Raw genomic sequence first — 15,824 nt, forward strand, 5'->3', positions numbered from 1 at the left:
TGGAATGAGGAACATGGATGCTTAGGTCCTCGATTGAGAAATGGGATCGAGTTGTGCCAATCCTTCAATATTTCTCGGTCGTTCATTTCAGCCTCCGCTTCGTCCATATCTGCGTTCCATGCTTCATCCGAATCATCATCATCAAAAGAACTTCTATCAGATTCTGTGTCTTGATCTGATTGCTCACAAAGGTCGTCACCGGCCTGAACCGGATGTGTGTAGGTGGGTACAGGTACACTGCCCGAATTAGGATCAAAGCCGGTCTGAACCGACGACGTGTTACTACCTCCGGGCAAACTATCTGGACACGGATCATAATTGGTTTGGTTTCTAGCCTGGTGCGCCTCAGCTACCAATTCTATAACCTTAAATCCTGCCACTTGAGCTGCAGTTTGTTTAATAACATCCCAAGTTTCCTCATTTTCTATCCGAAATAGTGAGAAATGGTACGATCCGGGCGGTGCTGTGTTCATACGTACCCTGATTGTCAATTTGACTCGACTCGGAAGCAATTCAAGTCCAACGTATATTTGCCGTTTTATAATAGCAAAACTGGTAGAATCAGATACAGTAAAGGTAAATGCAGCCCCTATGTCATAACCAACACCTGTTGAAGTGCTTTGGAGGTTACCACCATAATACACATTGATCAATAGCAGTGACATTTTGCTGAACAAAAATTAAACACTAAATTAATAAACATATGAGAGTAAAAAAAAAATACTAAATAAACATATGAGTAAAAAAAACACACTAAATATATAAACATATAAAAAAACACTACATAATATATGAGTACAGAAAAACAATAAATATAAACATATGAGTAAAAAATAAACTAAATATAAATATATGAGTAAAAAAACTCAAAATATAAACATATGAGTAAAAAAAAACTAAAATATAAACATATGAGTAAAAAATAAACACTAAATCAAACTCTAAATTAACTCCAAATATTTTTTAATTTTACAACACTAAATATAAACATATGAGTAAAAAAAAACTCACAATAATAATCAGGAGACGATGCTGAATACAATGGTGGTGACGATCTATTCATATGGCAACTCCTCTATTCTATTGAAAAAAACGAAATAATGAAAAAAAAATGAAAGAAGAATGGCGGCAGAGAAGTGAAGAAGGGAGAAGAGGGAAGAAGAGGGAAGAAGAGAGGTGCGGGTTGCACCTGAAATATCTGCGTTCTCCACCGATCCACAGGATCGGTGCAGAGATGGTTTTGAGGCTCCACTGGTCCTAGGGACCGGTGTAGGGTTGTTTTTTTGTAGCTTTTCGTGCAGCTGCCACAGCAGGGCGAAATGGGCCTCCACCGGTCCTAGGGACCGGTGTAGTTGTGATTTTTTTTGCTCCACCGATCCTAGGGATCGGTGGAGGCTAGTTACAGAAAATCGAGTCTTGGGAGGCTTGTTTGAATGAATTATTTTAACGTAATTCTAAATAAAAAAAAATCTAGATTACGCATAACTTACACAAAAATTTCGAATTTTGAGCAAAACCCTAGCAATGGAGATAAAATTCATATTTTTGAAAGAGAGAAGAGAGAGTTACCAATGGAGGGACTAGATGCTTACTAGAGGGAGATAATCAACCCTTCCAATTTCCTTCTTCAAGATCTCAAGGTATATGATGGATTTTAGAGGGAGAAGAGGGCTTCCCTCTCTTTTTCTTTCTTTTGGCGGACCAAGCAAAGGGAGGGGCGGACTACACAGAGAGGGGACGGAAAGAGAGGGAGAAGAGTTGAGTTATGTTGGTCATTTTGCTAAATAGACCCTCCAAGTATGGGATATTGATAAAAGAAGCTTTTAAACCTATTTTTATGCATAAAAGATTGTATCTTGTTCTCAATTTTATATACGCTATAATTTTCAACTCTTAGTTCAACAATAAAAATTTTGATTATGTTTTAAACATTCTCATTTTTATTATAGAAATTTCCTTAACGTAACATCTTTTTTATTTAATAAATTGCAGTTATGTTGGAGGATGTGAGCTGTTTGTGGGGTTTGCGCATTATGGGAATCTCAGTGACGGGGAGTACAGACAGGACGCTTGCAAAAGGCCAGCTCTTCGAATTGTTAAGGATCAAAGAGCATGAGCAAAGTGAACTTATGAAAAAATAGGGGCATCAAGGAAACGAAAAATCCATGGAGTTGACTTTCCTAAAATCTAAATTCCATGATCGATTTCAGAAGCTGTCGATTGAGCGCGATGATCGAACGCTGAAGTGGTAAGTATTTTATATATAGAGAGAGAGAGAGATAGAGAGAGTGGCTAACATCAAAACGTTTGTTCCTGGGCTCAGGAACAAACGGTTCGGTTCTCCAATTTGCAAAGTCCAAACAGTCGATCCAAACCATTAGATATTCAATCTATATTAAAATGTGTTTGGAGACCAAATTTTACATTTTTTAAATTTTTTTTGCTATTTATTAAGATGGTTTGAAAATCGCTGTTTTTATTAAAATTCTGCAGCATTGAAATCAGTGTTTTTCAAACCAGCTTAATAAATAGTAAAAAAATTCAAAAAAATGTAAATTTTGGTCTCCAAGTAGATTATAATATAGATTAAACATCTAACGGTTTGAATTTGTTGTTTGAACATCACAAAATAAAAAAAGGCGGCAACACCTCCGGCAGCAAATTAGCCACAGCCTATATATATATATAGAGTTAGGCTGGGGTGCTATGGATAGCATAGAGGCCTCTATGCTACGGCTCAATATTCGAGTTTTCAAAATCCAAACGGTCGATCCGAACCGTTCATCTTATTCTCCATATTAATATCTGCTTGGAGACCAAATTTTACATTTTTCTGAATTTTTTTACTATTTATTAAGCCACTTTGAAAATCGCTAATCCAACGGTTTTACTGTTTTGTGCAGCCACCGTTGGATCAACAATTTTGTAAAATACTTAATAAATAGTAAAAAAATTCAGAAAAATGTAAAATTTGGTCTCCAAGCAGATATTAATATGGAAAATAAGATGAACGATTCGGATCGACCGTTTGGATTTTGAAAACTCGAATATTGAGCCGTAGCATAGAGGCCTCTATGCTATCCATAGCACCCCAGCCTAACTCTATATATATATATATAGAGAGAGAGAGAGAGAGACAGAGAGAGAGAGAGAGAGAGAGAGAGAGAGATGGGCTATGGTGCATTGCAATGCATGAACTCCCTTATGCATTGCACTATAAATCACAGATTTAAAGTCCAAACGACTGATCCGAACCATTAGATGTTTAATCCATATTGAAATGTGTTTGGAAACCAAATTTTACATTTTTTAGAATTTTTTTACTATTTATTAAGCATTTTTGAAAATTGCTGTTTTGCTGTGAACAGTAAAAAACAGTAAAATTTTCTGGACCATCAGATCAGCGACTTTCAAAATTGCTTAATAAATAGTAAAAAAATTCTAAAAAATGTAAAATTTGGTCCCCAAGTACATATTAATATGAAGAACAAGATGAACGGTTTGGATCGGTCGTTTGGACTTTAAATCCGTGATTTATAGTGCAATGTATAAGGGGATTCATGCATTGCAATGCACCATAGCCCATCTCTCTCTCTATATATATATATCAACTTATTTAGCATATCAAATATGTACTAATATTCTCTTGAAATTTGTTAGGTACGTCCGTGTATTTATCTTGGACCTATTGTCATCAACTTTGTTCGCAGACAGTGGCGGGGACGGGATACCGCTATGGTATCTCGATGTAATTGTGGATTTGGACCAGCCGGTGTAATACAATTGGGGTGGAGCGATTCTTGCAAATCTATATCGAAATCTATGTGTCACTGCCGATCCCGGGAGGGGATCTATAAATGGTCCGATGATGCTTCTACAGCACTGGTCGTGGACCCGCTTTCCAGTTCACCGGTCGAAACCTAAAGATAAAAACTAGCAACCTGCCTAGGGTGCCCCAATAGCTGATACATGCACATCATTTGCGTACAAATGGTGTTGTCCGCACAAGTATGAGGCATCCTCTCACGCCAAGACCGCCGGTGCACGTATCCCGCGAGATCAGTTTCAGGGACTAACGGAGGATCGGATAGATTGGGAGCCATACGCGAGTGTCTACAACAAGCTTCCCAGAGTCACTCAGGAGGGAAGGGTATGTTTTAATCAAGTTATTTATTTAGTTATTTGTCAACGTACTTATAAATTATAATTCACATTCTTAATAAATTTACCAACCCTACTACTTGTACCGCGGTCCATTGATATTTTACTAGATCGTTGAGTATACTTATCCGGATCGCTGTATGCGACAATTCAGATTGTTTCAAGAGATTTCGGTACCAGATTGACAGATTCTACCATGATCCATGAAGCTCAAATTATTGATGTGAGGAAATAATTTAACAATATAGGTTTCAAGGAATTAATATTTAAGCATCTTTGACTCTAATATCTTGATAAATAAATAGTTGTTATATATAATCTAATTTTTTTATTCTTCAAGCACATCCCCTTGTGTTGATTGGAGTCAGAATTCCAATATCATATTTTTATTCATCCAAAACTACGTGCATGTATAATCTCCAACAATCAATTATTGATGTACTAATAACTATAAAATTTAAATCATCCAGCTTAATTGGTTTTCATATGAAATTCAAAATTTTACAAACAAGTCATGAAAAAGTTCATGAATCATAAAAATTCTTCAAAAATGCCTTTTAGCAATCATAAGCTATATCTGCAATTCAAACACAGTCAAATATATATGTTGAACTGTTCTAGTCAAATATATAAGATGGATAAGCACAAAAAAATCAAATAAGGACGACCCAAATTATATGACTTATAATTATTGCTTAATAATCTAATTAAATCCTTCCAAATAATGGTGATTTAAAAATATTATTCATCGTTAATTAATATGATCTTATCAAATATCAATACTTTATTTTTCAAGTACAAACTAGACACGCACCCAAAAAATTCAATTTTCAATTTATAAAATTTGAATACAGTTAACAAAAAAAAATATCAATAAGAATGAACAAACGGTTAGATAAGGCCATACCATACGGGTCATGGACGGACTGGTTCGGGTTCAACCCCCGGTGCCCATTGGACCTAGTTTGATTCCGATGGACAGATCTACCGTAGAATATCATTTCTCATCCAAGTTCTGATTAAAGGGTCTGATGAAATAATGGATTAACGGAGCTTCCCAAAACAAATTTAGTTCACTAAAATTTTTTAACCCAATAGAGAGATGAAATCTACACCGCATCGCATGCTTCCTCTCGCTCTCTCGTTGCGTCGCCTTCTCTCTTGCGTGCACAACTTTGCCGACTTTCTCTCTCGCGCACGCAACCCCACCAGATCTCTGTCTCTCTCCCGCACAACTCTGCATCGCCTTTCTCTTCCGCACGGCGAGATTCAGAGTCTGGTTATAAGGTATATGCCTCGCAACCTAGAAATCGATCTATTGTTTATGCTTATCTCGTCTTTCTCTCTTAATTTTATGATATTTATGTTTTTTTTTTAAATCTTAAGCTGCAGTACGTGGTGTGAAAAACAAACAAGTCACTGGTTTAACAAAGAACATGATAATTACATCAATATTATAGGAAACTAAGAAACTTATTGACAGATGTTCTTTTAAAGTGTTTTTACATGGTTTAAGGTGGATGCTTTTTGAAGTATAAGATTGTTAAATAGGGCTGAGATATTGACAGAAGGGCTGGTATGATAAAAAATAAAATTGTAGGTTATGTTAGTGTGAATGAAATGAAAGATTTAACTCTCCAGAAAGAAAGACCTCTGAATTAATTTGCGGAAGCTGTAGGGCCTCGGCATCAAAGATGACGAAATCTTGGTTGTAATCTTGGTTGCAGCTGCAGAGGAAAATGACACCAAAAAAATCTCTGTAGTCACGTGGCTTGAATTCTTCGTCTCTCATGACAACTGAAAATGTAGCGAGGCTCAGCAGAATTAGGGACGATCGTTGGAGTTCAGGAGAAATTAAATACTGACGAAGGGGCCCAGAGTTTAAATCACAAATTGGAGAGGTCAATGAGGCTTGCAACTGGAGATGAAGAAGAAGGGAAAACTCCATATGATTGAAGAGTCGCTCAGACACGCAAGAAGACAGCAAAGCTCTAGAAGCTGATGTGTCAAAGCAATAGGGATTAGAAGAATTCCTTAACCGTTTTCTGTTATTTTTGTTGGAATGGAATCGCCTTTATAAGGCCAATGTAATCAGAGAACCAATTTTATCAAGGAAATAATACAATTGTGAAATTCATCTTGTTCTTGAAATAAAATTCTGTTCTTTCCGTATTCTCAGTTTCCACCCAAATTCTCTTTTCTCTTATTGGATTCTATTCCATTTGAATCCAATTAGCTGCTGGGATCTAAGATCGTAGCAGAATTGGTATCAGGAGCCTTCGGTTGTAGCTGGGCAGTAGTAGTTCGAACAACCAAGAAGAGACAAGAATGCCGAAATCAAGGAAGAACGATCCTCCAGAAGAGGAGGACATCTGGGACATGGCGACAATCAACGAGAAGCTAGCAGGGATGGCTAGAGAGTCTCAGATGTCAGCCCAAGTTCGTGATGCTAGGTGTGATCGACTAGAGAGTACAGTTCAAGGGAATTGTGCTGCTATTAAAGAAGTGGATGGCAAGATTGAAGCACTAACTCGCATGTTCACAGATTATATCTCGAGTAAGCAAAGAGAAGCAGGTGATGGCAGCAATTCGACCATGAGAGCAACTGGTCCATCTAGAAGACGGGAGTTCCATGAGGGAAGCCAATCACATGAAGGGGACAGGCATGACTTAAGAAGAGAATACCGGTACCATGACTACCAACACAACTCTCAAAGGGTAAATTTACCTAGAATAGATTTTCCATCGTTTGGAGGGGGTAGCCCAGTTGATTGGTTCGAAGAATGCAAGTTTTATTTTGATATGTATCAGATTCCTGAAGAGTACAAAACTAGAATGGCAACTATGAATTTTTTTGGAGTTGCTAAAGAATGGTTCAGCAGCTTTAGATTGGGGCATGCAAACCCACCATGGCCGGTACTGGTTGATGAAATCTTTGTGAGGTTTAGACCTAGAAAGGGTTCAAATTCAGTAATTCAAATGAGAAAAATCCAGCAAATTGGAACTGTAGATGAGTATGTAGCTAGCTGAGACGGGCATTGATAATGATTTCTTTTTTGTGTGGAATTTCATCAGCGGCCTTAAAGTAGAATTGCAAAACCCCATTCAATTGTTCAAACCAAAAAGCCTAAATGATGCCATAAATCTTGCTCTCGAGGTAGAGGAGATTATAGGTCCCACAGATAAGAGACTTAATCTTTTCAAGCCTCAAACAACCTTCAATTCCAAACCTCCACTGAATCAGAATTTTAGACCCAACCGACCACCAGATAATCATGTACATAAAGGGACAGAAACAATTAAAACAAATTAAAAACCTTGGAATGATGCACCTAAAACCATCTCTAGGACTAACCTCACCCTGGAACAGAAGAGAGCCATGAATCTGTGTTATAAGTGTAACGAAAAATGGTTTCAAGGGCATAAATGTCAAAGGGGTCTTCATGCTATTGATGCTGAGGAAGAACAAGAAGAGGGTCAAGGGTGCATAGAACAACGGGAAGAGGAAGCAAACCCAAATGGGGAAGAGGAAGAGGAAGAGGAAGAACAAACTGTCACACTAAACAGTATCAGTAATCCATCTTACAACCAAACCTTACAATTCAAGGGATTCATGAAAGAGATTCCTATTTGTGCCTTATTCGATACTGGGGCATCTCATTCTTTTATACACCCAAATCTGGTCCATAATTTGAGCCTAGAAACAGTCAAAATCAAACCCTTACGAGTGTGGGGTGCTCTGGGTAATAAGGTGGTTTCAAATACTATGTGCAAAGGAGTAGAATTCACCATACAAGGCCAATTGTTTTCAGCAAACCTGAGGGTATTAGAACACAATGGCTATGACATAATATTAGGTGTGGACTGGATTGCCCGGTTAGGTACCCTTAAGATGAACCTTGAAGAGGGAATGTTTCAAATAAAAAGGGATGGCAAAAAGATCAGACTGGTGTCAGAAGGAGTAAAAGCTGAGGTTCATGTTTGTGAAGGTGAAATTGATGTGACAAAGGAGAAGAAAAAGGGTAACCATGTGATATATGCTCAACTGTTTAAACTAGAAGGAGTAGAGGATAAACAAAGTTCTGATCCAGACCCTTTACTTCAGAAAATTATGCATAAGTACAATTCAGTTTTTGAAGAACCACAGTCACTACCACCAAGAAGATGGGTTGACCATAAAATTGAGCTCAAACCGGGTTCCCAACCTTTCAGCCAAAGACCTTATCGGTTTTCTCATTTTCAAAAACTGGAGGTGGAAAAAATTGTACAAGAATTACTCAGAAATTCACTGATTCAGCACAGTACCAGTAACTATGCTTCTCCAGTATTGCTAGTGAAGAAAAAAGATGGGACGTGGAGAATGTGCATAGATTACAGGAAATTAAATGAGGAGACAGTGAAAAACAAGTTTCCAATACCTATAATCGATGATCTACTAGATGAGCTTAATGGAGCTAAATACTTCTCTAAGCTGGATTTAAGATCCGGTTATCATCAGATTTTGATGGCTGAAGAAGATGTGTCTAAAACAGCCTTTTGCACACATGAAGGTCTCTATGAGTTCAAGGTCATGCCATTTGGGCTGACAAACGCTCCTGCCACATTCCAAGCACTAATGAACAGGGTTTTCAAAGCCTTTCTAAGAAAATTCATTCTTGTTTTTTTTGATGATATCCTTGTTTTTAGTAGGGATCTAGAAGCACATGCCAAGCACTTGGAGCTGACCTTTCAAACCCTGAAGGAGCATCAGCTGTATGTAAAAAAGTCAAAGTGTGAATTCGGTGTTCAACAAGTGCACTATCTAGGCCACATCATTTCAAGTGACGGTGTATCAACTGACCCCGCAAAGGTGAAAGCAATGGTGCAATGGCCAACACCCAAAGATGTCAAAGGGCTAAGGGGTTTCTTAGGCCTCACGGGATATTACAGAAAATTCATTAAAGGGTATGGTACTATATCTAGACCTTTAACTGAATTGTTAAAAAATGGAGCATTCAAGTGGAACCCGTCAGCCCAGGAGGCTTTTGAGGAGCTAAAAAGGGCAATGGTTGCAGCTCCGGTTCTTATTTTACCAGATTTTAAGCAACCGTTTGTGGTAGAGGTGGATGCAAGTCAAGGAGGAATAGGAGCAGTATTGATGCAGTGCAAGAGGCCTATTGCATTTTTTAGTAAGAAGCTAGGGGTTAAGAGTCAAGCCCTCTCTACATATGAAAAGGAGCTGCTAGCACTATTCACAGCAGTTTCTAAATGGAAGCATTATTTGTTAGGGGGTGAATTTGTAATCAGAACCGATCAAATCAGCCTGAAATACTTGTTGGAGCAAAAGGTCAATACTCCTATGCAACACAAGGGATTGAGCAAACTTTTAGGGCTGAATTATAAAATTGAATATAAGAAAGGAGTAGAGAATAAGGTGGCTGATGCTCTATCTAGAAGAGAGGGGTATTTTGGAGAAGATGAGACTGAAATTAATGGTGTCAGTGAATTGATACCTCAATGGGTGAATGATATTAAAGAAAATTATGTAAATGATGAGTGGATTAAGGAGTTGAGAAGGAAGTTGAGGGAGAGTTCAGAAAATTCAGATCAAGCTGCAAGTCATCGTTTGACTGAGCAACAAGGGGTGGTAAGGTACAAGAATAGAATATGTGTGGGAGATCAAAAAGATTGGAGGGATGCAGTTTTGAGAGAAGTACATGCCTCAAGTTTAGGGGGGCACTCGGGGATAACAGCTACTTGTCACAGAGCTAAGAAGCACTTCTATTGGCCGAAAATGGAGGATGTGCATCAGTTCGTTCAAAGGTGTGAAAACTGTCATAGATCAGATGATGACTTTCGGATGGAGTGCATACATTGTGTCCACGGTATTGAGTTAAGGGTAACGACACCCTACGAATTTACGTACTACGGAAGCTAGTTTTGCAACTCTAGAAAATTTAGGAAATCAATTAATTCTCTAATTTTAATTTATGTTATTACTGTTCTAAAAATTTTAGTTAGGATTTTCGAGAGGGCCTTAAGTGAAATTATTTTAGGACTCATTGACTTTCTAATCCGTATGCTTGCTTCTACCTCGTTAACAAGCTACAACCTATACTGATTATAAATATGATTAAACCCTTCTCCGAAAAAAAAATAAATAAATAAATTTGCAAAATTTCCTATTATCCAACCATTGACCTCTATCTAATAAAAATTTTCTTGACCATATCTAAATTGACTTATTAATATTAACTTAATAAGAATCGATGTCCTCTCTCCTACTGTAAATTATTGAGCTAGGTTGATTCAATTAGTTATCTATCCTATATTAAAAATTTGATTATCTATACCCTAATTGATCCTTAAGCACAAATGCAATAACTACCTCCAAAATTCACTCTAATTTTAATCCTTGTCCAATATCAAATCCCTCTTTTAAGTCCTAGAAAATTCACGAACCTCTTGAACAAGTTTTCGGAAATTTCACATCTCTATGTAGAAACACCAAATAGAATTATTATCATTTATCATTTGATCGTAACTTCATTTAGTTATCTTATTTTCTAATTCGTTACCTAATTACAATATTCGTTATTCATATTATGCTTAAACTCTTCCATGTTAACAACCTTAAGGAAGTTGTCATTTATAAGGTTATTTGAATTATATTCTAGTTCAATTTCCGTGTACTTTACTCATATATTCGTTGAAATATATTTTCATAGATTTTTAATTCTATTTACCTAGAATGAATTGAAATGGATTCATTATGTCTTAACTTCTTAAGTAATAATATTTAAGTATCTACCATTGAATATTGACGGTGCTAGAGATTACAGCTTATTTTACCATTGACTAATTAGCTAAATTGGCAAATATATTTCCTGGATTAGATTTATATATTTCATTTTAAAACTAGTAATTATAATTCTCATGCATAACAAAGAATGAAATATTGTTTGCAAAATTATAATCAGTTAGATGTATAAAGTTTATGTACTTGACAATACTGCTTAAGATTTAAAATAGCAATTAATGTGCCTTATTAGTAAGAAAGTTATTTAGTATTTAAGTGATTTACTCAAATCCCTATCATTTCCTTGAAGTCCCTATCATCTCTTCATTCCAATTCTGACCATAAGATTAATTCCCCCGATTCTAAACTTCGTTTCTCGTGTTTGAACCCTTGATTTATTTTGGTTCCTTACGAGATAGTGACGTCATACTTATGAATGCACATATTATTGTTGAGTCTTCTCTCTAAAGTCTAGAGGGTCGACAAACCACTTAGGTCATATTTACACCATCAATCATTAATCTTCCTCCATTTATTATAAGGACCTCCCCTTGATATAATTCTGAATAGAATGGTCATCCTATCATCTGAACAATTTGATATAAAACTTTATTCTTATTTTAAATCCTAGGTTACTAACAACCACATGGATCTCTTTTACGCTATCAACCCGAATATTTTATCAAAACCTTCTTTTGATAACACACCAAATGGAAGTATCGTTAATACCATATACACAATAATATGACTATCATAGATCACTCATTATTCAATTACTACGTTTGTTATCAATTCCATGAATTTGCTTATTCACTGACCATTTGAATTCTATATATCTAATTCAGTTATGTCTACCTTGACTCCGTTGAATTTGTTTGATTTATCTAAACTAAGTTAATTAGAATGTATCTTATTTTTGTTCTACGTGATAATCGAGCTAGACCATCAAATCCAAATCTTCGTATGTTAAGAATTAATGGCGGCTAAGGTTGAACTTAGTCAATCTCATACTTGATTCCTTGATTATTTACCAACTTCATAAAACTTGCCGTTAATTTGACCAAATTGATTTCACTCGACTCAAATATAACATTGAAATGTGTTCTTATGAATTTGATCTTATGCCTAATTTAAAAGTTTTAGCAATTCATCTATATATTATAGAATTGACACCTCCACTTGATATCTACTTTTCAAACTTAGGAATTCATTAGTTTGCATTACCTCCGTCTTTTGCCAGTGTATATGACGTCCTCACGTGTCTCAACTACGACGCTACATGAGGGACGAGGTGCATGTTTTAGAGCATGAGCCGTTGCAGCCTTGTAGGTCACTCAGGATAGGACCTACGAGGCCAATCCGATACGCATTCTGGACGCACAAGATGCACAATTACGAAGACGGGTTATTCGTCAAGTACTAGTGCAGTGGGAGTATCACACTCCACGAGAGGCGACTTGGGAGCTCGAGGATGAGATGCGAGAGCGATACCCTTAGTTATTCGCATCGACAGAGTAGTCCCATGACGTTCGGGACGAACTTTTTATTTGGGGGGAGGTTGTTATATTCTGAAATTTTAAAACTGGATTAATTTGCTAAATCGATCATTACGCTTAAATAAAACTTTTAATTAAATTAACGAGCGTTCAGATTTTATCTGACTGATTAAAACAAATCTAAAATTTCGAAATATAAATGAATTATAAAATTATGTACATTAAAAAAATTAGAGATTTAACAATAAAATGATTGTGAAAGATAAATAAATATACCGAGTTCCAATTAGGAAGAATAAATATACGAAATTCGTTCATCTATGATGTATAAATAATTGATCTGATAATTAAATATATATATAAATAATTTGATATCAAATTAATCATATCATGAATTGGGATATAAATAAATGAAATTATTTGTACGAAATGAATTGTAAAATTTTACAAAAATTCGATTCAAAATAAATTTAGAAAACGGATTTCTAATGTTCTACTGATCAAGTATTACAATCTCTGATTTAATTGGGCCATTGATCTCATTATCTAGACCCTCCCCGCACGGATCTTAAAGCAAGGGATTTAAATCCCTCCTCTCTTCTCCTTTCCTCTCTCTCCCTGCCCCAGGGGACCCCCGAACCGCTCCTTTCTCTCTTCCTTTCCGCCTCCTCCATCCTCTCCCGTAAAAACCCTAAACCTACCCTCCCTTCTCTCTCTGCACCCCGGCCCCACTCAGTGAGTCCCCTCTCTATTCTGTTCCTTCGTGTAGAAGGAAATCACTTCCCGCTCCCTCTCTCTCTCGGTGTCCCGTCGGTTGTCAGAGAACCCTCCGCCTTTCACGCGAGAGCTTGACTTGTGCGCCAAATTCACCTGCCCAGTGCGACTATCTTGCCTACCCTGTCAGAGGGCTTGGCCGTACTGATTATTGCGTGTGGTCTCTCATTTTTTTTCCGGGTATATATATACCCCCTCTGCCCCTCCCTTTGTTTCCTTTCTGGTTCTGTTTTCGCTCATGTGTTGAGGTTATTCACTCTATTCCCCTCCTTGTTATGTGTTTACTGTGATCTCCTAAAACCCTAGGGTTTGGGGTTTTCGGTTCTGTGACTTGGCTGTTGTCGTGCTTGCTGGTGAGCTTGGTGACTGTTGTGACTATTCTGACTAGCGCTTGCTTGGTGCCGTGCTGGTGTCGGCCTGGTGCTGTTCTGGTATTCGCTTGGAGCCGACCGTTTCTTTTCCCACTCCATCTCGTGCTAGCTCAAATCGGGTAAAATTCTGAAATACTCGTTTAAATTGATCGGAATTTGTCTTTGCGCAAGTTGTTAATTTTCTCGGCAAGGATCTGACTTGGGTTTGTGCGCCTTGTCCTCATGGCCGCCCCCCTTTTTGTTCCCCTTCCTTTTCTGTCCTGGTTGGCTCGGTCTTGTATGTGTGTGTGCTTGTGCCTTGCTACGGCTTGGTTGATGCTTGACTGGTACCGTACCAGTACCTGTTCTGGTCTGTTCTGTGGTGCTTGATCGCTTGTTGCCTTGCTCTTTGCTCTGTTCTGGTTCTGTTTGCCTTGTTCTGTTGTTGGTTGTTTGCCTTGACCTGTTGTCTTGCTCTGTTTTGTTTAGTTGGGTGCTTTTCCCTCTGACCTTGTTGTGAAATCAAGCAATCACAGAAATTTAACACCACACTCCCTCAATCCTCCCTCCCTTATTTTATTTTATTTTAAACTTGTATTTTACATCCATGCTTTGCTAGCTATATATAGATCAGAGATAGATAAGAATAGGAGAAACTACAGCCTATACAATATTTGGTAATAATCTAATTATGTAGGAGAAACTACAGCCTAGTAATCGTGCCCGTGCATAGCAACGGGAGCAAATTATGTAGTAGAAAATCTAATTTACTAAAGTATTTTTTTTCATAAAAAATAGAGAAAATAAATATCACTGAATGTAAACCAAAGATATTATTTCTGAATTGAATATAGGAATAAAAAAATATAGCATTCTCTAATAAAAACCATAAACATACAAAGCTAAAACAAAACAAACAACCTAAAAGCTACTGAAGTAAGTAATTTCAATACGCTGACACCACATTTGGTAGCACCTCATGGCATGTTGAGTCTGCACATAGTAAACAAATTGTTTTAATCAAGGAACTTCAAGTTGATTAATATTTATTAGTTTAAGACAAAGAGTATTTTGATATTTTAATTTTAGAAGTACCTAAGTCTCAACTCTTCATATTCTGGCATCTGGGGATTAAAATGGACAGTGAAAATATCCGTGGCAAGCAAATGTTATATGTGCTTTGTTAATTATCTCACATGTGCACTGTTTTTTCTCACATCTTTTCTTGTGTTAATCGTCACACAGTGTCTCGATTAAATTTAACAAAGGAATTACATAAATAAATATTAAATGTAATTACATAAATAAATCAGGAGAGAGTAAAAATTATGTAAGTTCTTTTTTTTTGCATTCAAATGACCGTAAGCTATACATCTATTTTGGGATACACATGTTTGATTGTAAATATAAAAGATTCCCTAAAATTAATTTAAAAGCTATCCTTATATTTGTTGCCAGTGTATAATTAAGGAGCACTAATATCCTTGTTCTCAACACCTTCAAGATAACATGCAGCTCCACCAAACCTAGCTGTTGTGAATTCAATATCCTTCGGATCAATTTATGTCAATTTCAATCTATGAAATCTAAAAGTCATTTTGGAGTCTGTGTTTAGGCCAGCTACTTGTCAAATTAGGAAAAGCAATTCAAAAAATTAAAATTGAGAGAGTGAAGTGGACCTCAACATGACCAGCATGGAATAGATCAATGCACCTGGAGAGTTGGAAATAACAACACAGAAGCAAAAAGAAGAGCAAAAGAAAAAAAAATCACTTTTTCTTTTAGCAACAGTTAAAGAAAAGAAGTTGCCTCCACAGAGAGTAAAAAAATCACTCATTGCTATATGAAAAAAAAACAATCAAAATTCAAATGATTAGATTTATTTTGTTCGTGTGTTTATGTCGAATTTTACTTTAAGTAGGCATATTTTTGCAAATCACACTATATCTTATCGTAATGTGCAAAGAACATTGGTAACTGTATATCATATTTTGCAACAAAGAAGCAACATTTTGGGATGCGCAGCAGGCATGATCATTATCTCAATTATATGGTATAAGAAGTAGCTTCAATCAAATTTTGGGATTCTACCAGAAAGCACCATAAACCAAATTTAAAGCTCGGCAGAAATAAAGTAGGAACACATTAATTTGCCAAGTTGATATGAAAGGGATACTTCAGTCACTTATGTATGCACCTTATGGTTGGTTGAATGACACAAAATTTGTTGGTAAGATACAATAGTAGGTAGGTAAGCATGCTACC

The 15,824-nt window shown here is 36.6% G+C and overlaps 1 protein-coding gene across 1 annotated transcript; it reads left to right on the forward strand.

Moving 5' to 3' along the window:
* The first annotated feature begins 6,489 nt into the window (after positions 1 to 6,489).
* LOC144561976 (uncharacterized) lies at positions 6,490 to 10,078 on the forward strand. The gene is made up of 3 exons (XM_078311082.1): positions 6,490 to 7,175; positions 7,237 to 7,438; positions 7,532 to 10,078. The coding sequence occupies exons 1-3, from the start codon at positions 6,490 to 6,492 to the stop codon at positions 10,076 to 10,078; spliced, it is 3,435 nt and encodes a 1,144-aa protein (XP_078167208.1).
* The last annotated feature ends 5,746 nt before the right edge of the window (positions 10,079 to 15,824 follow it).

The sequence above is a fragment of the Carex rostrata genome, chromosome 11 (genome assembly GCF_964058835.1).
Source record: "Carex rostrata chromosome 11, lpCarRost1.2, whole genome shotgun sequence".
NCBI classification, from domain to species: domain Eukaryota; kingdom Viridiplantae; phylum Streptophyta; class Magnoliopsida; order Poales; family Cyperaceae; genus Carex; species Carex rostrata.

Excerpts from the sequence above, each read along its gene's own strand:
- LOC144561976 (XM_078311082.1), top strand. The coding sequence starts at position 6,490 with ATGCCGAAATCAAGGAAGAACGATCCTCCAGAAGAGGAGGACATCTGG. Across the intron at positions 7,176-7,236 it reads CAAATTGGAACTGTAGATGA|CGGCCTTAAAGTAGAATTGC; the intron begins GTATGTAGCTAG and ends GAATTTCATCAG. Across the intron at positions 7,439-7,531 it reads ACCGACCACCAGATAATCAT|AAGAGAGCCATGAATCTGTG; the intron begins GTACATAAAGGG and ends ACCCTGGAACAG.